The sequence below is a fragment of the Tachypleus tridentatus genome, chromosome 8, assembly GCF_004210375.1.
Source record: "Tachypleus tridentatus isolate NWPU-2018 chromosome 8, ASM421037v1, whole genome shotgun sequence".
In the NCBI taxonomy this organism is placed as follows: domain Eukaryota; kingdom Metazoa; phylum Arthropoda; class Merostomata; order Xiphosura; family Limulidae; genus Tachypleus; species Tachypleus tridentatus.
In genome coordinates this window covers 158793972-158818594 of record NC_134832.1, presented here as the reverse complement: position 1 = coordinate 158818594, position 24623 = coordinate 158793972, and the positions used below count along the sequence as shown (strand labels likewise).

The window sequence follows — 24623 nt, the reverse complement described above, 5'->3', positions numbered from 1 at the left end:
TACAGTAAAAAGAATACTAGTAACAAAGTAACAGTTACTCCGAGCTCTATATAGGAACTTTGATTTACCTCATACAGTAAAAACAATACTAGTAACAAAGTAACAGTTACTCCGAGCTCTATATAGGAACTTTTATTTACCTCATACAGTAAAAACAATACTAGTAACAAAGTAACAGTTACCCGAGCTCTATATAGGAACTTTGATTTACCTCATACAGTAAAGACAATACTAGTAACAAAGTAACAGTTACTCCGAGCTCTATATAGGAACTTTGATTTACCTCATACAGTAAAAACAATACTATTAACAAAGTAACAGTTACTTCAAGCTCTATATAGGAACTTTTATTTACCTCATACAGTAAAGACAATACTAGTAACAAAGTAACAGTTACTCCGAGCTCTATATAGGAACTTTGATTTCCCTCATACAGGAAAAACAATACTAGTAACAAATTAACAGTTACTCCGAGCTCTATATAGGAACTTTGATTTAACTCATACAGTGATAACAATACTAGTAACAAAGTAACAGTTACTCCGAGCTCTATATAGGAACTTTGATTTACCTCATACAGTAAAAACAATACTAGTAACAAAGTAACAGTTACTCCGAGCTCTATATAGGAACTTTGATTTACCTCATACAGTAAAAAAAATACTAGTAACAAAGTAACAGTTACTCCGAGCTCTATATAGGAACTTTGATTTACCTCATACAGTAAAAACAATACTATTAACAAAGTAACAGTTACTTCAAGCTCTATATAGGAACTTTTATTTACCTCATACAGTAAAACGAATACTACTAGCAAAGTAACAGTTACTCCGAGCTCTATATAGGAACTTTGATTTACCTCATACAGTAAAACGAATACTACTAGCAAAGTAACAGTTACTCCGAGCTCTATATAGGAACTTTGATTTACCTCATACAGTAAAGACAATACTAGTAACAAAGTAACAGTTACTCCGAGCTCTATATAGGAACTTTGATTTACCTCATACAGTAAAAACAATACTAGTAACAAAGTAACAGTTAAATGAGGCTAGGAGAGAACAGATTTTAAGTAAGAAGGTAAGAATCTAAATTATTTTCTGAAGGTAGGGTAACTAACATATAATGGGAATTAGGGATACGATTCAAGACTCAGTAGACTGATGTAATATCACATCCTCGTTACAAAGTTAATATTTTATCTAATTTAAATAACATTGTTTTTACAATTGTCACTACCGCAACGTTTTTGGTTTGCTTTTCTTAAATCAATTACAGTTTCGTTTTTTAATTAAACTCTAAAATCAGGAAAACTGTTATTAGGATTGTAATGGTTTAAAATCATACTATAATGGAACTCTTATGTGTATGATACTGGGAAACCCCAAATTCGCGAAATTTTTATCTTGCGTATCTGGATTTGCAATAGGGGTCACAATATTCTACTTTCACCTCTGTTTCCTATTACGAAGAACTTTATTTTTCTTCATTTTCAGGGTGCAGATATAACGTCTTGAATATATCACACACCAATCTATAGCACTAGCGCCATCTATACACATACAATAGTACTGTCTGTTGTATGACGATGTGAATACTTCGCAGGGTACAGAAGAATATTCACCAAAATTAGTATGTAAGTTCATTAGGGGAAATAAACACAGATTTTTCAGTTTACGTTTTTTAGCGTTTTTGCAGATTTTTTTTAAATCACTACTTCGCCCCTATTAATAGATCTTTACGATATCTGTCATGAAGGTTTGCTAGATACATGCAACATTACGGTTTCACATTTTGTGTTTTGCTGTTTTTATGGGTGTTGTAGGTTGTGTTTCTCAATTATATATGGAGGAAAAAAATTCAGTTCTGATATAACCTGTCATTAATTATGAATTTAGTTACCTTCCGTCCAGGGTACGGGTGTCCCGGGTTAGTGAATAATAACGATACTTACCAAATTAAATTAATAAACAACAGCCACGATAAGACCTATATTTATAAACAATATTGTTTAAAATAACAGTACCAGAAAAGAGGAAAAACCTAATAAACAAATAATAATAATACGGCAAATTCTACATTCAAACAATACCTCTCAATAATAATAATAACAAAAATACGGCAAAATTTACATTCAAACAATACTTCTCAATAATAATAAAATACAGCAAATTCTATATTCAAACAACACCTCTCAATAATAATAACTAAAATACAGCAATTACAGAAATTAACCTATTTTCTATGCAAAAACGGGCGAATTTTCACATTTTCATTTACATAAGGTCTGAATAAAACAACATATGAATGAACATTTCCATAATAAGAAAAACAAAAATACAGCAAATTCTACATTGAAACAATACTTCTCAACAATAATAATAACAATAACTAAAATTCAGCAAATTCTACTTTCAAACAGTACCTCCCAATGATAATATGGCAAATTCTCCATTCATATAATACCTCACAATATTAATACTAATAACCAAAAGATTGCAAATTCTACATTCAAACCGTACCTTTCAATAATGCTAATAACCAAAACAAAATTACACCAAATTCTACATTCCCACAATACCTCTCAAAAATAATAATAACAATAACAAAAATACAGCAAATTCTACATTCAACCAATACCTCTCAATAGTAATAATAACAAAATACAGCAAATTCTACATTCACACAGTATCTCTCAGAAATAATAATAATAACAAAAATACGGCAAATTTTTCATTCAAACAATACTTCTAAATAATAATAACAGTAACAAAAATACAGCAAATTCTCTAATCAAACAATACCTGTCATTAATAATAATTATTACAAAAATAAAGCAATTTCTACATTCAAACAATATCTCTCAATAATAATTATAATAATAACAAAAATTCAGTAAATTTTTCATTCAAACAATACCTCTCAATAATAATAATAATAACAAGAATACAGGAAATTCTGCATTCGAACAATATCTCTCAAAAATAATAATAATAACACAAATACGGCAAATTCTACATTGAAACACTACCTCTCAATAATAATACGGCAAATTCTACATTCAAACAATACCTCTCAAAAATAATAACAATAACAAAAATACGGCGAATTCTACATTGAAACAATATCTATCAATAATAATAACAATACCAATAACAAAAAGACATCAAATTCTATATTCAAACAACACCTCTCAATAATAATAATAATAACAAAAATACAACAAATTCTAAATTCAAAGAATAACTCTCAATAATAACAATAACAAGGGACAGCTAATTCTACATTCAAACAGTATCTCTCAATAATAATAATAACAAAAATACAGCAAATTCTACATTCTAACAGTATGTCTCAATAATAATAATAATAATAAAATACGGCAAATTCTACATTTGAAGAATATCTCTCAATAATAATAACCAAAAGGTTGCAAATTCTACACTGAAACAGTACCTATCAATAATAATTATAATAATAACAAAAATTCAGCAAATTTTTCATTCAAACAATACCTCTCAATAATAATAAGAACAACAAAAATACAGCAAATTTTACATTCAAACAATACCTCTCAATAATAATAATAAGAAAAAAATACAGCAAATTCTATATTCAAACAATACCTCTCAATAGTAATAACAAAAATACAGCAATTACAGAAATTAACCTATTTTCTATGCAAAATCGGGCGAATTTTCACATTTTCATTTACATAGGGTCTGAATAAAACAACATATGAATGAACATTTCCACGTATTTATACTGAAGTTATACCAAAATGAAGAAATATACTTAGAAGTGAGTAGTTTTTCAAGACTTGCGACTGTAATGTAAATCACTTTCACGAATCAGCCCCAAATACAGTCTCCCATCATGTTTTCATTATACGTTCCTTGGCGGCGGCGTTCAAAGTCCACTATATCTTGGTGGAAGCTTCCATGTTCTCATTGATTTTATCAAGATGAGTATCTAGAATATGGTCTTTCAGGGACATCCAACAGCCCATTTTGTGTAGTTCTTTACCAGAGCCTCAACCAGTACCACATAATTTTTGGCCTTGTGATTGCCCAAGAAGCCCCGAACCACTGCGACAAAGCTGCTCCAAGCTTTTTTCTCTTCCCACTGAACTTCCTGGGGAATTGTATGCACTCCAGGATCTTCTTTATTTGTGGTCCAACGAAGACACCAGGTTTGACTTTGTCTCAGACAGGTTAGGGAAGAAATTTCGAAGGTACTTGAAGGCTGCAGACTCCCTATCAAGAGCTGTGACAAATTGTTTCATAAGACCAAATTTTATGTTCAATAGTGGGAACAACACCTTCTGGAGGTCCACTAGTGGCTCACACTTGACACTGTGCTTCACCACAGAGAACTCGGTACGTTGTGGCCAGTGCTTCCTTTTGTAGTGTGCTGCAGTGTCCCTGCTGTCCCAAAGGCAAAGATAACAGGAAATTCTGGTAAAACCTTCTTGGAGACCCATCAGGAATGCCACCATTTTGAAGTCTCCGATAACTTCCCAGCCATACTCATCATACTTGAAGGCTTCTAGCAAGGTCTTGACACTGTTGTATTCCTCTTTGAGCCAGGGGAAGAGACGGATACTTATTCCCGTTATGGAGTAGCACAGCTCTGAGGCTTCTGGATGAGCTATCAATCAAGAGGCGCTACTCGTTCAGATTACAGGCAATTCCAACTGCTTTGCACAAACTGGATACATTGTAGCAGAAGCAGAGCCCATCTTGACGAGTGAGAAGCTTGACAAATGTCGGTGACGCTTCCTCTGACCTGCAACTTGCACTTGAAAATTCTTGTAAGTTCTATAACATTCTAGGAAGTTCTTGTAAGTTCGAGAAAATTCTCTATCAGCTACTCAGCACTGAATCTTCCTGGAATGTTCTGGAAATTAGGTAAATTTGAAAATTTCCTTACCCAGGTTAAAAAAGCAAAGTTTGAAAGAGAAAAATTGTTTGTTTTTTTTTTCATTTACTTTGGGCACAAGCAATTGGGAAATAACACTTTCTGCCCAGGAACAAGTAAAGTAAAATTTTGTTACATAGTGTTATCTGTGACACAGCTGTATAAGTCCACAAACAATAAATCTTTCGTGTATCATTTTATAAAGATTGAAAGAAACAGTTAATACACGCGATTTAGATTGTATTTAATGTACTGATGTTTACTTCTATATTTAATTTTCATGATGTATTTTTAGCATTTCCAGACGTTTTATATGTAAAACACTTGTTGTTAATTTCATTTATGTAATAAATATATTGTATAACATGTATTTGCCCTGAAAAAAAACGCTTATTTAAATATCTGAATAATATACGATAATTTCATTTTAGATTTACAAGATTCTTTGTTCTGTTAGAGTTTAAAGGATTTATGTAATTAGCTATGTTTCAATATGTTTATCTTTCTGTAAATATTTCCACAAATTTTTGTATAGAGTTTATTTCATAAGAAATATTCTTACCATTTCGTGAAAACTTAACGTTTACTACATATAGGTCGCTCTTTTAATCTCTTCCTGATGCATCACAGCTGGTAGCAAGTTGAGAAAGCCTGAACCCTTGTGACATGTTGTCTGAATGGAGTAATTCTTTTGTTTCCATAAAGCTCAGAGACAAACTAGAAATTTCATTTCGTATCTTTCAAACTTTATTTTATCTGTACTTTAACATTTAAAATTATTAGTTCACCATAGTAAAATATATCTTTCACATATGAACATAATTTATAACTGAAAACAAAAGTTGCATATGATATCCTTAAAAGGACCCTTGTTTATAAATTTTTCACATTTTATAAATCCAACACGTTTATTATTACAACAACAGTGTAGAACCACAATTTTTACTGAAACATTTATTAACAAAGCTTCAAAATAAACTAATATACTATAAACATTTTATCTTATAAAGGACTGAATTAGTTTTCATACGCATTTTTTACATATTGCTATTTCAATTAGTGTTTATATTTTTCACTTGTTTACCAATATATGAAAATAAAAACATAACTTATCACGAGACATCGTGCTAAAGATGTATTACTACGTAAATAAACATATAAACAAGTTGATGTAAACTTTTTTGTTTGTTTGTTTGGAATTTCGCACAAAACTACTCGAGGGCTATCTGTGCTAGCCGTCCCTAATTTAGCAGTGTAAGACCAGAGGGAAGACAGCTAGTCGTTACCACCCACCGCCAACTCTAGGCCTACTCTTTTACCAACGAATAGTGGGATTGACCGTCACATTATACACCCCCACGGCTGGAAGGGCGAGCATGTTTAGCGCGACGCAGGCGCGAACCCGCGAACCTCGGATTACGCGCTTGGCCATGCCGGGCCTTCATGTAAACTAGATGTCAAACATTCAGTATGTAGCCTCAGAAAAATTGGTTTATCGACTATTTGAAAACAGTATTTCGGTAACACATGATGCATTATCTTTCATTTAGACTTTATAAAAAGATCAAGAAATATATATATTAACTGTCATTTTAAAACCAGTGCTGTTTAATTTTCTTATATAAAACTTGTGTTTCATTATGACCTAATCAGCCATTATTAATATATATATAAGCAAAATAATAGAATTTACAATTATCTTAGTTATTGAAAGTTGTGTTAACAAAACTTCGAGATACTATTTAGTTTATAAAATACTGGACTAGCTTTCATAAAACATTCGTACACTGTGTAAATATTAGTGTTTGTTAATTTCAGTTTATAGACAAATAAGTTAGTGTGCATTTCTTATATTTCTTTAAGTTTATCGTAATTTACAATAGAAACCATTTTACACTGATTAATCAGTAAGATTGATCTGTGCTCAACATACAAGCACAGTTACTTGGGAAATATAACTCACTTTATATTGATAATTCAGTAACAACTTAATTTTGTTCTGTTTAGACTAGAGGTCAAATACTCGATAATTAGATGTCTAGCTTAGTTTTTATGATAAATTATATTTCCTGAATAACAATTTCTGACAAGTATGTTTGAATATCTGATACAAGTCTCCATTTATATTTCTTGTATAAAACTTGTTTCATCATAGGTGCCTCAATGTGATCAAAATTATAGTCTAGATTTAATTATCTCTTAAAAGTTATAGGTAAACCCGTAAATTTAACGAGACAACTATTAAAACATAGAATATTACATATGTCACTTTTATCACACGTACTATCTTAATTTATGAACAAGGCAAATCTTACTGCTAGTGCTTAACATATATCTAGAATTATCTGTCTTGAAAGGAGATCCTAATAATATACCAAGATTCACAGATTTAGAAAGTATCATTTATACTGATATATTTATTAAATAACTTTAAGACTTTACAAATACACTATTTACGACAACATCTTTGTTTATAAAATGCTAATATAAAGCCTAGTATAATAAAACTTGTGGTATATACTTGTTTCAAGCTGTTATTAGTGAAATTGAATGAATCACCGTAAATGAAACAGAAGGGATATTCCTCAAGGTGATTCAAACTAACGTGATCATAGTAAATGAAACAGAAGGGATATTCCTCAAGGTGATTCAAACTAACGTGATCATAGTAAATGAAACAGAAGGGATATTCCTCAAGGTGATTCAAACTAACGTGATCGTAGTAAATGAAACAGAAGGGATATTCCTCAAGGTGATTCAAACTAACGTGATCGTAGTAAATGAAACAGAAGGGATATTCCTCAAGGTGATTCAAACTAACGTGATCGTAGTAAATGAAACAGAAGGGATATTCCTCAAGGTGATTCAAACTAACGTGATCGTAGTAAATGAAACAGAAGGGATATTCCTCAAAGTGATTCAAACTAACGTGATCATAGTAAATGAAACAGAAGGGATATTCCTCAAGGTGATTCAAACTAACGTGATCATAGTAAATGAAACAGAAGGAATATTCCTCAAGGTGATTCAAACTAACGTGATCATAGAAAGTTTCTTCATTTAGTAATTCTACAAAACATGTCGTGCACTTCAAACCCATAAATAACGGTCCACCATCGCCAAGTGGTTAAGGCGCTCGACTCGTAATCTGAGGGTCATGGGTTCGAATCCACCTTCAGCTGTGACGGAAGTGTTATAATATAACAGTAGATCTCACTTTCGTTGGTAAAAAACAATAACCCAAGAGGTGACGGTAAGCGGTGATGACTACATTGCTAAATTAGGGACGACTAGCACAGGTATACTTCGTGTAGCTTTACCCCACAATTGAAAAAAAAAAAAAGTGGTATCTACCCTCGGGTTAGAGGTGTAATCTTTTATACTCCTCACATTAACCGTCTCCTATTGCTTAAAAGTGACATGTTTGACCACAACTGTAAATATAGTGACAAACTTGTCAAGTAAAAAACATACTGAAACATTTAATAACATTTCAGGCTATAAGACAACTTTATCGAAGATTTATCACATTCCATCACTGAAGGTTTTAAGAACAAAATATGTAAAAGTTATTGACAAATAATTTCACTTTTGTTGCTTCTTATGATAATAGATATGATCCACAAGCAAAACGATTCTTTCATAGTTTATAAATGCACCATGGTTACTGTTTATCATTATATAACATCCAAAATAAATTATTTGATAGATTCACTTAATTAATGAAGAACATATTTTGTATATCTCTAAGCTAAACAATAAACAAAAAATAAAATTATCTTTTCTTTCACCTTACGTAACGACGGATAAAGTTAAATGTACATTCATGGTATTCTATGGAGAAAGTTAAATGTATATTAATTTTATTCTATGGAGAAAGTTAAATGTACATTAATTTTATTCTATGGAGAAAGTTAAATTTACATTTATGGTATTCTATGGAGAAAGTTAAATGTACATTCGTGGTATTCTATGGAGAAAGTTAAATGTACATTCGAGATATTCTATGGAGAAAGTTAAATGTACATTCGTGGTATTCTATGGAGAATGTTAAATGTACATTCGTGATATTCTATGGAGAAAGTTAAAAGTACATTCGTGATATTCTATGGAGAAAGTTAAATGTACCTTCGTGGTATTCTATGGAGAAAGTTAAATGTACATTCGTGATATTCTATTGAGAAAGTTAAATGTACATTCGTGGTATTCTATGGAGAAAGTTAAATGTACATTCATGGTATTCTATGGAGAAAGTTAAATGTACATTTATGGAATTCTTAAGATTCGAATACATTAGGAAGTTTTTTTATGATACTTTTTGTTTCTGTCCAGACTTTACATGTTTGTAGTTTAAAACTACCTGACATATTTGTAGTGGTTAAAAACTACGTGACATATTTGTAGTTTCAAACTACTATTCTTCACAAATATAACTTAACAATATCTATACGTATTCCGATTTAATGACGAGGATCCCACTTTTTATAAAATAAATATTTGTAGGTGGCTTGAATGGATAATGAAGGAATCTTGCACAATGCTTCGATAATATTAAGACATCATCTTCTTCAGATTTAGACATTTAAAGAAATATGAATCAATTTACAATTAGGGTTGTGTTCTTCACATTTAATTATCAGATAAAAATTACTGATAGCTCATATTTTGGAATAAAAGTGCCGTTTATGAATTATAAGATACTGAAGTGACAAGATTAAATTAGCCTTCATTCATGGCTAGTAACTTTCAGCTACCATGTACACCTTCTACTTTGTTAAGCTATCATTTCATTCATGGCTAGTAACTTTCAGCTACCATGTACACCTTCTACTTTGTTAAGCTATCATTTCATTCATGGCTAGTAACTTTCAGCTAGCATGTACACCTTCTACTTTGTTAAGCTATCATTTCATTCATGTCTAGTAACTTTCAGCTACCATGTACACCTTCTACTTTGTTAAGCTATCATTTCAATCATGGCTAGCAACTTTCACCTACCATGTACACCTTCTACTTTGTTAAGCTATCATTTCATTCATGTCTAGTAACTTTCAGCTAGCATGTACACCTTCTACTTTGTTAAGCTATCATTTCATTCATGTCTAGTAACATTCAGCTACCATGTACACCTTCTACTTTGTTGTTATCATTTCAATCATGGCTAGTAACTTTCAGCTACCATGTACACCTTCTACTTTGTTAAGCTATCATTTCATTAATAGCTAGTAACTTTCAGCTACCATGTACACCTTCTACTTTGTTAAGCTATCATTTCATTCATGTCTAGTAACTTTCAGCTACCATGTGCACCTTCTACTTTGTTAAGCTATCATTTCAATCATGGCTAGCAACTTTCAGCTACCATGTACACCTTCTACTTTGTTAAGCTATCATTTCATTCATGTCTAGTAACATTCAGCTACCATGTACACCTTCTACTTTGTTAAGCTATCATTTCAATCATGGCTAGCAACTTTCAGCTACCATGTACACCTTCTACTTTGTTAAGTTATCATTTCATTAATAGCTAGTAACTATCAGCTACCATGTACACCTTCTACTTTGTTAAGCTATCATTTCATTAATAGCTAGTAACTTTCAGCTACCATGTACACCTTCTACTTTGTTAAGCTATCATTTCATTCATGTCTAGTAACTTTCAGCTAGCATGCACACCTTCTACTCTGTTAAGCTATCAGGCGAGATAATTATGCAAACTTGAGAAACAAGACAAATGAGTATTTAAGAAGGTTACTACAATGCAAACTAGATAGTGTTTTATTTATCTTATTTAAGAAGGTTACTACAATGCAAACTAGATAGTGTTTTAGTTATCTTATTTAAGAAGGTTACTACAATCCAAACTAGATAGTGTTTTATTTATCTTATTTAAGAAGGTTACTACAATCCAAACTAGATAGTGTTTTATTTATCTTATTTAAGAAGGTTACTACAATCCAAACTAGATAGTGTTTTATTTATCTAGACGAAATAAGATAATTCGTATACATCAACAACCAGAATAAAGTTTGTCTCACTACTGAAGACATACAACAGTCAAAATATCCTACACTATATTAGAGGTAAAAAAAACATTTCTTTATTTGAGGTGAAATGTGAAGTTACAGTCTTTTCATTGTTAGGATGTGATGACACTTATTGTTACGATGTGATGACCCTGTTACTGTTAGGATGTGATGACCCTGTTACTGTTAGGATGTGATGACCCTGTCATTGTTAGGATGTGATGACCCTGTTATTGTTACGATGTGATGACCCTGTTACTGTTAGGATGTGATGGCCCTGTCATTGTTAGGATGTGATGACCCTGTTATTGTTAGGATGTGATGACCCTGTCATTGTTAGGATGTGATTACCCTGTCATTGTTAGGATGTGATGACTCTGTTATTTTTCGGATGTGATGACCCTGTCATTGTTAGGATGTGATGATCCTGTCATTGTTAGGATGTGATGACCCTGTTATTGTTAGGATGTGATGATCCTGTCATTGTTAGGATGTGATGACCCTGTTATTGTTAGGATGTGATGACCCTGTTATTGTTAGGATGTGATGACCCTGTCATTGTTAGGATGTGATGACCCTGTCATTGTTATGATGTGATGACCCTGTTATTGTTACGATGTGATGACCCTGTTATTGTTAGGATGTGATGACCCTGTCATTGTTATGATGTGATGACCCTGTTATTGTTACGATGTGATGACCCTGTTATTGTTAGGATGTGATGACCCTCTCATTGTTATAATGTGATGACCCTGTCATTGTTATAATGTGATGACCCTGTTGTTGTTAGGATGTGATGACCCTGTTACTGTTAGGATGTGATGACCCTGTTATTGTTATTGTGTGATGACCCTGTCATTGTTAGGATGTGATTACCCTGTTATTGTTAGGATGTGATGACACTGTTATTGTTACGATGTGATGACCCTGTTACTGTTAGGATGTGATGACCCTGTTATTTTTAGGATGTGATGACCCTGTTACTGTTAGGATGTGATGACCCTGTCATTGTTAGGATGTGATGACCCTGTTATTGTTAGGATGTGATGACCCTGTTATTGTTAGGATGTGATGACCCTGTTATTGTTAGGATGTGATTACCCTGTCATTGTTAGGATGTGATGACTCTGTTATTGTTAGGATGTGATGACCCTGTTATTTTTCGGATGTGATGACCCTGTTATTGTTAGGATGTGATGATCCTGTCATTGTTAGGATGTGATGACCCTGTTATTGTTAGGATGTGATGATCCTGTCATTGTTAGGATGTGATGACCCTGTTATTGTTAGGATGTGATGACCCTGTCATTGTTAGGATGTGATGACCCTGTCATTGTTATGATGTGATGACCCTGTTATTGTTACGATGTGATGACCCTGTTATTGTTAGGATGTGATGACCCTCTCATTGTTACTATGTGATGACACAGTTATTGTTAGGATGTGATGACCCTGTCATTGTTATAATGTGATGACCCTGTTGTTGTTAGGATGTGATGACCCTGTCATTGTTACGATGTGATGACCCTGTTACTGTTAGGATGTGATGACCCTGTTATTGTTATTGTGTGATGACCCTGTCATTGTTAGGATGTGATTACCCTGTTATTGTTACGATGTGATGACCCTGTTACTGTTAGGATGTGATGACCCTGTTATTTTTAGGATGTGATGACCCTGTTATTGTTAGGGTGTGATGATCCTGTCATTGTTAGGATGTGATGACCCTGTCATTGTTAGGGTGTGATGACCTTGTCATTATTAAGGTGTGATGACCCTGAAAGGGACCTTTAAATTTCAGTCATTTAAATAAAGTCTTTTTTTTTTTCAAACCAAGAATATCCCTCGTCTTCCTTATCTTCAGGACGAATCCTTATCTGTATGACTCCAGGAGACCCAGTGTAGAAATAATCAGGGAATATCTAAATGTTCAATCAAATGTAAATAAAACACATAATACACTAAACAAAATGGTTTGTACGGAGATAATAATCACATAATTAGAGATTTTGAAAATACTTACCAAAAAGTATACATTTTACTAGCTCATAACTGTAGGTATGTTTGTAAATTATCTTATATTCACAATACATTATTGTTTGTTCATTAATTCTACACAAATTTATATAATCTAGAACAAAGTATCTCTCCAAGAAGTGATACCAAGCGGTAAAACTCTGTCAGTTCTCTGTCAGGTGATAAGAAAGTGACCTATTCATATTCTATCTGATATGCTATATATAACAACACATAACACTGATTATAGATCTAGTATAATATCAAAAAAAGATATATATAACAACACATAACACTGATTATAGATCTAGTATAATATCAAAAAAAAGATATATATAACAACACATAACACTGATTATAGATCTAGTATAATATCAAAAAAAAGATATATATAACAACACATAACACTGATTGTGGATCTAGTATAATATCAAGAAACAAAGATATATATAACAACACATAACACTGATTATGGATCTAGTATAATATCAAGAAACAAAGATATATATAACAACACATAACACTGATTATGGATCTAGTATAATATCAAGAAACAAAGATATACAACAACACATAACACTGATTATGGATCTAGTATAATATCAAGAAACAAAGATATATATAACAACACATAACACTGATTATGGATCTAGTATAATATCAAGAAACAAAGATATATATAACAATACATAACACTGACTGTGGATCTAGTATAATATCAACGGACAAAGAATGTGTTAATTACTGTGATGTTACATCACTCTATCATTGTAATGTAACAACTAAATGTGTCTGTTTGAATTTCGCACAAAGCTACTCGAGGGCTATCTGTGCTAGCCGTCCCTAAATTAGCAGTGTAAGACTAGAGGAAAGGCAGCTAGTCATCACCACCCACCGCCAACTCTTGGGCTACTCTTTTACCAACGAATAGTAGGATTATAACCCCCCCACGGCAGAAAGGGCGAGCATGTTTGACGCGACGGGGATGCGAACCCGCGACCCTAAGATTACGAGTCGCACGCTTGGCCATGCCGGGCCGCTAAAAGTGTCATACAAAATTATGTATCATAAAATAATTTTAGGACAGATAATCATAAAGTATATAAAGTAAATTATCACTTATGATATTTGCCTCGTTCATATAACGAATAAATTAAGATAGTATGTGTAATAGAAACTGACATGTGTTATAGGGCTTTAGTAACACCATCCGCCTATAAGGTTTTAGTAACACTATCTCCCTATAGAACTTTAGTGATACCATTCACCTGTAGAACCTAGATAAAAGTATTCCAGATTTAATGTTTTACTTATAAAGTAATATTGCTATTGTGATAAAAATGTTCAGTGTTGCTAACTGTAAAACTATATAAGTAAATTAGATAAAGTGTTAATCTCAACACTTTGATTGCTACTATAAAACATATGGATTTACGTTATCTTTTGGTAATTTGCTCGCGAACTGTTTACTGCTTAAGACAGCATTGCCATCTGGTGCCGATTCGTGGAAAAATGACTAAAATTACCTTTAGTTCACAACATCATGACGTTATCATCTCTACCCTATCCTCGTGAAGTAACAAATTAGAACATGGTATCTAGAATGTCACCCTAACTGTTTTTCTTACGTTGGCATTTTAGCCGCAGCAGAACGGATGTGAGTTTCTTTGTTTTCAAATACAAACTTTTAGTTCATAGCTTCGTTATCTCTTGACCGATTTTAGACCTAATTACCGTTTTTAACTCGATAGGTGAAAACCTTTTGATTACTTGTTTCGCTGCGCCATAGACTACGTAGTTTAGCCTACTCTAATCCTGCTTAAAATAATTTCAACTTCAAGGTAGACTGGTAAAGGTCCTGAGAAGTAATAAAAGTAAATCGGATATAGGCGCGCGCCCCACACCTGGTACTTCGGGCGCACAAAAGCATAGCTGAAAATAGGGGTGAAAAAGGTATCATTGAATTTACTCTAACCCTGCCTAACAAGTACCGCGACTACTGAGGACTCCTCTTGTTACTACTGAGGACTCCCTCTTGTTTGTTTTATATTAGTGTTGATTATATCGTTTAGACTGAAACGAAGTTTCAGTAATGTAATATATTTAAACAAAAATAAACCTTCGAGTCAAAGAGCACTTTATCACTGTCTGTTGATTTATAATGTTTTGTTGATAAATCCACTATAATATTAGCAACAAAGCTCCAAGATCAGTAAATCTCCCTCTCTTTGTTGTTTGTTCGACCCTGAACAAAGTGAAATATTGCAGGAGATCTTCCCCTGTTTATTGTTTGTCCAACACTGAACAAAGTGATATATTGCAGGAGATCTTCCCCTGTTTATTGTTTGTCCGACACTGAACAAAGTGATATATTGCAAGAGATCTTCCCCTGTTTATTGTTTGTCCGACTGTGAAATGTTGCAGGAGATCTTCCCCTGTTTATTGTTTGTCCGACACTGAACAAAGTGATATATTGCAGGAGATCTTCCCCTGTATGTTGTTTGTCCGACACTGAACAAAGTGATATATTGCAGGAGATCTTTCCCTGTCTGTTGTTTGTCCGACACTGAAGAAAGTGAAATACTGCAGGAGATCTTCCCCTGTTTATTGTTTGTCCGACTGTGAAATGTTGCAGGAGATCTTCCCCTATTGATTACAAATGTTTGTATATTGATGAATATATTTAAATAAATATGAATTTTGTTTGTCATATTAATTAAACACAAGTTGTTCTTTTTTCTACATTAGTACGGAATTAAAAAGAAAGAAGAGAAAGAAGCAGAGATGAATGAAGCTATTGCAGAAGGAGGTCTGAATAGGAGAAAGAAAACTCCTGCAGAACTCGCTGCAGAACAAGAAGCTGAGGACCTGGATGACTTCACAAGTACGTCACTGTACTTAATAAATAATTTAGTAATATTAACATGCTTGAAAGTGTGGAGCACGTGACTGAGTATCTTGAAGATAAAACAATACTAATATTAAATTGAGAGGAAGTCAAAGCAGAAATTTCACTGAAGTTATGTTTTGTTGTTATTTTACAAAATAATTATCTTTCTACGATTGTACTTCCTTAGTTCGTACGTTCGAGCTTATGTTTGAACTGTTTTAGAAACGATTATTCAGTTCGACACAAACTAGAACGGAACTCCATCGATCACAGTCTATGTGCTTTAACAGCTGTATGTAGCGGAAAGTTAGGCTTACCGGTTTGGTTCATATTGTGCAGTATCCCATAAAATGACTGGTATATTAAAACTACAGCTTACAATCACACATTTAAACTGACCAAATTCATCGGGAGACATGTCAGGAATGTATTGATGTTTTTTTAATCATCTGATGAAAACATTTAGCAATCTTCTATGAATTTTTGGGTTGGAAAGTTTTATACTGTATCTAAACTTTTCATTTTCTACATGAGAGCTTTGAGTCCGAGGATAAGTTTCAATATATCTTAATCTCTCTCTGTACATGTTTTCCATTTTCACAAACGATCCTTATCTTTGAAACATTGTGTTTTTGTATTTTGTTCCCACATTGTGTAATAACTTATTTTTATGTACGCTTCCCGTCAGGAAGACACAAATCATATCCAGCCACTGACTAAATTTCTCGACTTCGTTTTAACTTCAGGCAAATTGGCTATTTATCACTAGACTGTGGTTCTATAACCATCTCGACATTTTCAGTGAAACGCTACGTAATTTACATTCATTTCAATAACACGTTAATGACACTGTAATAATATACCTTTTTTCTTCAAATTTTTAACTTTAAAATATAATGACAATATCAAATTCTATTAATATGTTTTGATGCTTTGAGATTATTTATAACCAAGTTTTATTGTGCTGGGTAAATTGTGAAAAAATAAAATAAAACTAATATTATAACCACAATTAGGCTTGAATGTATAGCCAACAAAAGATCCCCACTGATCCCTTATAAGAAGAATATTATACATAGATAGTTAAAAATTAGTGTTATAAGAAGTATTCAAGATACATGCTGAAATAAAAGCTATAAATACAAGTAAAGTGATACTTACTGGAAAAATCTGAAAACTTGGCTAGCTATAACTTTTACAAGAATTTAAATATAATTTTTAATTTGGACTACAGAAAAGTGTATAAAGCTGCCAGTATAGGAATTTAATTTTATAAACTTGTGATTGTAGTTTCAAACTCTGGTTTTATTATTTTAGCAGGATCTGTACTTCATTTTAAAATTCATAATTTTTAACACTTGTTTTTTAACATTATAACTGTATTATATACTTTATCTGCGTCTATCAATCGATATGTGGCGCTATCTGTTGGGTTGAATAGGAGTTAAAATATTTAAGCACGTGCATGATATATTTACCATTTATATTCTATATACATATATACACACACACACACATATATATATATATATGGATTTTTATCGGAATATCAAAAGAGGATACCCACAGACCAGTCGGGGGGTAAACTAGAGAAACCTTGAAGCGATAATTCGAACCGTCTAGGGACTAGCCCTACTGATGTGATCAGGTAGACAGTCAGTAGGCAAAAAAGGTGGCTGTTTCAGAAATTGTTCAGTTGTTATACTAGAAACGTTAGCAACCTATTTTAGCATATTATTGGTGTAAACGCGTATAATATATCTTAACCAATATGGCTGGTGGTTCACTAAGGTTCACTGTTAGTTATTCGGTGAGTGAACTATTTGGAATCTTTATCAATCCATACGATCAAGTAATTAAACTTACATTGTGAAACTACATTACTGAAATAGAATAGTTGGCTTGACGCAATGTTAGTTAGAACATATGGCTTAAGACAATGTCAGTTAGAACACTTGCCTTCTAATAATGACAGTTAGAAGTCATGATTTCAAACAATGTCAGTTATAATGCTTGGCTTGCAATAATGTCAGTTAGAAGTCATGGTTTCAAACAATATCAATTAGAACGCTTGGGTTCTAATAATATCACTTAGAATTCATGACTTCAAACTATTTCAGGTGGAAGACTTGGCTGGTTACAGTGGCAGCTAGAACACTTGGTTTGTAATAATGTCAGTTAGAAGTCATGGTTTCAAACAATGTCAGTTAGAACACTTGGTTTGTAATAATGTCAGTTAGAAGTCATGATTTCAAACAATGTCAGTTAGAACACTTAGTTTGTAATAATGTCAGTTAAAAGTCATGATTTCAAACAATGTCAGTTAGAACATTGGCTTGTAATAATGTCAGTTAGAAGTCATAGTTTCAAACAATGTCAGTTAGGACACTTGGTTTGTAATAATGTCAGTTAGAAATCATGGTTTCAAACAATGTCAGTTAGAACACCTGGCTTGTAATAGTGTCAGATAGAAGTCCTAGTTTCAAACAATGTCAGTTAGGACACTTGGCTTGTAATATCAGTTAGAAGTCATAGTTTCAAACAATGTCAGTTAGGACACTTGGCTTGTAATAATGTCAGTTAGAAGTCATGGTTTCAAACAATGTCAGTTAGAACACTTGGCTTGTAATAATGTCAGTTAGAAGTCATGGTTTCAAACAATGTAAGTTAAGACTCTTGATTTGTAATAATATCACTTCAAACTCATGGTTTCAAACAATGTCATTTCGAACACTTGTAATAATGTCTGTTAGAAATCATTGCTTTAAAACAGTGTCAGTTTTATCTTCCACATGCCCTCCAGTAGTTTTGTAGTAGTATATTCTTTTCGTAAGAAATTATTTGAGTATCTCTAGTTGGATCACTTTTGGCATTATAAAAATATTATCCACAAAAATAGGAAGCATAAAGTTTGAAAAAAAAAATACATATCTAGCGAGAAATATAAGACTATATGATTTGTTGATGGTCTAGGCACTATTTATATAATGACTTTTCACATTGAACAAGTAACAAAATATGAATAATTTGAAGCAAGTGGCCTATAATTTTTATAAGTTTTATTCCAGCCAATCATGTTCTAAAATACGAATTCGTGATATTTTAAGTTCAGATTATTATAGATATGTATCAAGAGTTTAAGAAGGAACATTTTGTTTCAGATGAATGTTGTTGTGTCGTTATAAACAAGCAACAAAGAATGAATTTTGTGAAACTTGGTAATTTGTTCTCCTATCGAAGTTATCGTGGTTCAAACATAAGTATAAAGGCTTATAAAAATATGTAGCTTGTGTCATAAAATTATAATTTTTTTTTATTACTGGTTACATGCTTGCAGCCTAGCTAAAATATCACATAAATTTAGCTTTGTTTCTCGCTTACAAAAATTATTCAATATCTTATCCTATTGTCACTTGGCTTTTCGTATGTAACAAATTATTCAATATCTTATCCTTTTGTCACTTGGCTTTTCGTATGTAACAAATTATTCAATATCTTATCCTTTTGTCACTTGGCTTTTCGTATGTAACTTACGTAATTCTTTCCCCACAAAAGATTGTATGCATTAGTTTAGATGAAATGTTAAAACACAATTACATTTGTCTTCTTTCACATAACTGAAACAAAAGAAAAGAGTCCCCACTAGAATAACGGTAAGTCTACGAATTTACAACGCTAAAATCAGGAGTTCGATTCCTTGGTGAACTCAGCTATCTGCTGAGTCCGATGTGGATTTTACTATATGAAAACACACAAAGCAAGGGCTCGTGTAAGAACATTAAGTCTGAGTGGTTTCTTTAGTAGAGGTGAATTAAAATTCTACTTTAATAAGAAAAACAAACTTGCCATGTAACCGAGAGGTATAGCATTTAGATATAATGTTATATATTATAAGTTACTGAATACTGAGGGTTCTGTGTGGTTATATATTGCAAGTTACTGAATACTAAGGGTTTTGTGATGTTATATACTATACGTTACTTAATACTGAGGATTTTGTGTTGTTATGTGTTATATGTTGCTAAATACTGAAGGTTCTGTGTTGTTATATGTTACTGAATACTGAGGATTCTGTGTTATATACTCTTCAAAAAAAGAAACGGAAAAGGGATATTTTTGTTATTTTAAAGAGAAATATATGTAATAACGTTACAAGCTCAGAGTATGTGATGTTACACGTGTTAAGGCACTGATTGTCAGACCAAAATGACAATAAAAGTTGTGCACTTTGAAAACGGAGGAAAGCATCGGATTTTTCACCAAAACGCATTCATGTCCAATAAATTTGTTTGAGAGATCTGCATGTTCTGCAAGTGCAATATGTGCAAAATCCCTATAAAAGTGACGGGTTCTCGGTTTCTATAGCTCAGTGTTAAGCCACCGACACGCAATACAGTTACGCCAAGACTGACAGAAGCACAACGCAACAACGCCATTGGTCGCTTGGAAGCAGGCGAATCTCGATCAGATGTTGCCAGAGCTGTGAATGTCCACCCAAGCACCATCACAAGGCTATGGAATCGTCACCAACAACATGGATCAACTCGTGACCGTCCACAATCTGGCAGACCTCGTGTGACCACGCCCGCACAAGATCGCAACATCCGGTTACATCACCTTCGGGATAGGACCACCACTGCGACGTCTACTGCCTCAACCATACCAGGGCTGCGTAGGATTTACGATCAGACCGTACGCAACCGTCTACGAGATTCTTAGGCCCCATGTGCAACCCATCATGGTGAACGTCAACGTTTTTCAAAATGACAACGCCCGTCCTTACACAGCCCGACACACCACTGTCTTCTTGAGACACCACAACATCAACGCTCTTCCCTGGCCCTCCAGATCACCAGATTTAAACCCTATCGAACATCTTTGGGACAAGTTGGACTGACGTCTGCGACGGCGACAACCTCAACCGCAGACTCTACCTCAGCTTGCAGCAGCTTTGCAGGCTGAGTGGACATCCATTCCACAGGATGTAATTCGTCATCTCATCGCTTTCATGGACCAAGATGCCAAGCTGTTATTGATGCTCACGGGGGGCATACTCGTTATTGACGTTGAGTGACATTAAACTTCACCTAGTGAGCGTGGACTTCGCCTTTGCAGACTTTGGATATTCAGCAGTGAATGTGCAAAGTTTTACACATGTCATACAGAACTACCCGGAATAAACTTGTTAACAATTTGTCTCATATTTTGCCTCTTGCGTTTCGTTTTTTGAAGAGTATATGTTGTATGTTATTAAACCATTAGGTTCTGTATTGTTACATATTATCAGTTACTGAATACTGAGGGTTCTCTGTTGTTATATATTGTAAGTTACTGAATACTCAGGGTTCTGTGTTGTTATACATTATAAGTTACTGAATACTGAGGGTTGTGTGTTATATATTATAAGTTGCTGAATAGTGAAGGTTCTGTGATTTTATATAGTATGTGTTACTGAACACTGAGGATTCTGTGTTGTTATATATAAGTTACTGAAGATTATTTGTTGTCATACATTATGTTTTACTGAATACTGAGAATTCTGTGCTGTTATATATGAGAAATGACTGAACAGTGAATGTCCTGTGTTGTTATATATTGTAAGTTAGTGAATACGGAAGGTTATGTGATGTTATATATTATAGTTACTAAATCTTGGAGGTTCTGTGTTGTTATATATTATACATTACTAAATACTGAAGGTTCTATGTTGTTATGTATTATAAGTTACTAAATCTTGGAGATTCTGTGTTGTTTCATATTACACATTACTAAATACTGAAGGTTCTATGTTACTAAATTCTGAAAGTTCTGTATTGTTATATAAGCTACTGAATAGTCAGGGTTCTGTGTTGTTATGTATGTTACTGAATAGACAGGGTTCTGTGTTGTTATGTAAGTTACTGAATAATGAGGGTTGCATGTTGTTATATATTTTGTGTTATTGGATACTGAAGATTCTCTATTGTTATGTATATTATACGTTATTAAATATTGAAGGTTCTGTGTTGTCATATATTATAAGTTACTGAATATTGAAGGTTCTCCGTTGTTATATATTATATGCTACTAAATACTGAGAATTCTGTGGTTTCATATAGGTTACTGAATACTGAACGTTATGTGCTGTTATATATTATACGTTACTGAATAATGGAAGTTCTGTGTTGTTATATTTTATATGTTACTGAATACTGAAGGTTCTATGTTATATTCATATATTACTGAATACTGAAGGTTGTATGCTGTTATATATTATACATAACTGAATACTGAACGTTTTCTGTTATTATATATTATACGTTACTAAATAATGAAGGTTCTGTCTTTTTATATATTAAACGTTACGGAATTTGTTGTTATATTGTAATATATTATATGTTACTAAATTCTCAACGTTGTGTGTTCTTATATACTATACGTTACTGAATAATAAACGTTCTGTGTCTTTATATATTATATGTTACTGAATTATGAATGTTCTGTGTTGTTATATAGCATACGTTATTAAATTCAGAACGGTTTGTGTTGTTATATAAGTTACTGAATACTGGGGATTCTGTGTTGTTATGTATTATACGTTATTGAATACTGAACGCTGTTTGTTGTTGTATATTTTATTTTACTGAATACTGAACGCTGTTTGTTGTTGTATATTTTATTTTACTGAATACTGAACGTTATTTGTTGTTGTATATTTTATTTTACTGAATACTGAACGCTGTTTGTTGTTGTATATTTTATTTTACTGAATACTGAACGCTGTTTATTGTTGCATATTTTATTTTACTGAATACTGAACGCTGTTTGTTGTTTTATATTTTATTTTACTGAATACTGAACGCTGTTTGTTGTTGTATATTTTATTTTACTGAATACTGAACGCTGTTTATTGTTGCATATTTTATTTTGCTGACTACTGAACGCTGTTTGTTGTTGTATATTTTACTTTTACTGAATACTGAGCGCTGTTTGTTGTTTATATTTTATTTTACTGAATACTGAACGCTGTTTATTATTGCATATTTTATTTTACTGAATACTGAACGCTGTTTGTTGTTGTATATTTTATTTTACTGAATACTGAACGCTGTTTATTGTTGTATATTTTATTTTGCTGACTACTGAACGCTGTTTGTTGTTGTATATTTTATTTTACTGAATACTGAGCGCTGTTTGTTGTTTATATTTTATTTTACTGAATACTGAACGCTGTTTATTATTGCATATTTTATTTTACTGAATACTGAACGCTGTTTATTGTTGCATATTTTATTTTACTGAATACTGAGCGCTGTTTGTTGTTTATATTTTATTTTACTGAATACTGAACGCTGTTTATTATTGCATATTTTATTTTACTGAATACTGAACGCTGTTTATTGTTGCATATTTTATTTTACTGAATACTGAACGCTGTTTGTTGTTGTATATTTTATTTTACTGAATACTGAACGCTGTTTATTGTTGCATATTTTATTTTACTGAATACTGAACGCTGTTTGTTGTTGCATATTTTATTTTACTGAATACTGAACGCTGTTTTTTGTTGCATATTTTATTTTACTGAATACTGAACGCTGTTTGTTGTTGTATATTTTATTTTGCTGACTACTGAACGCTGTTTGTTGTTGCATATTTTATTTTACTGAATACTGAACGCTGTTTGTTGTTGTATATTTTAATTTACTGAATACTGAACGCTGTTTGTTGTTGTATATTTTATTTTACTGAATACTGGACGTTGTTCGAACCAAAGTACTCGTTTCATATTTTTTAGGGCCCGGCATGGCCAAGTGTGTTAAGGCGTGCGACTCGTAATCTGAGGGTCGCGGGTTGACATCCCCGTTGCACCAAACATGCTCGCCTTTTCAGTCGTGGGGGCGTTATAATGTTACGATCAATCCCACTATTCGTTGGAAAAAGAGTAGCCCAAAAGTTGGCGGTGGGTGGTGATGATTAGCTGCCTTCCCTCTAGTCTTACACTGCTAATTTAGGGACGGCTAGCACAGATAGCCCTCAAGTAGCTTTGTGCGAAATTCAAAAAACAAACAAACATATTTTTTTAGAAAATAAAAAGAAACATTTTGTGAAGTCAGTAGATACATAATACTCAGTATAGCCAAACAGAATATGTTGTGGTAGGTATTCCTGAAAGACTTTAATTTATAAAATGAAATTAACATTTGTTAAGGACTCGGACGAACTGAAATTTTTAAATGACGTATCTCGTCTTATTTCTAACGAACTCGAGGGACTGTTTTAAAAATAAATAAATAAATTCTTGGTCATTTCAGAGTTTAAGAACACCCTGGAGACACAGGTTAATGAGCTCAAGTCCACCATCGAAGGGAAGTGCGTGGTCCAGTAAGGATGACTACAAGCTATGCAATGTCCGACTGTTCTGTTGATGCCTGTAGTGCTACATGCAAGTCAACCACCATAGCTCCTGCCTTTTCACATAGTCCAAGCCTTTGGGCTATCGGACGGGCTAGCTACTGTACCCGTTCCGTTAATAGCTTCTCATTTAGCGACATATTATGTTTTTTTTCCTTCTTGGACTTATACGATGTTCTTTTGTTTAGCAGCTGGTCTAGTAGTCGTTAAAATTAGCAGATACAATGAGGAAGAAAAGAATATTTAGGCTTAACATGTTTTATACTTTACAAAACCAGTTGTATTTAGTTGTTTGATGTTATTATTTCTTATGTTGTTTTGTCCATTTATATTTTTAACAAGGAAAGGTTTATTTTAGTTCATTTGTAATTTAATAC

At 32.8% G+C, this 24623-nt stretch overlaps 1 protein-coding gene across 2 annotated transcripts in view; it reads left to right on the top strand.

The window, feature by feature from the left end:
* LOC143224345 (complexin-like) overlaps positions 1-24308 on the top strand; it is a 269524-nt gene extending 245216 nt beyond the window's left edge. For both annotated transcript variants that reach the window (XM_076452734.1, XM_076452735.1), the window contains 2 exons: positions 15711-15846; positions 24147-24308. In XM_076452734.1, coding sequence (XP_076308849.1) covers positions 15711-15846; positions 24147-24220 — 210 coding nt within the window. In that variant the 3' untranslated portion in view covers positions 24221-24308. The remainder of the gene's footprint in view (positions 1-15710; positions 15847-24146) is intronic.
* The last annotated feature ends 315 nt before the right edge of the window (positions 24309-24623 follow it).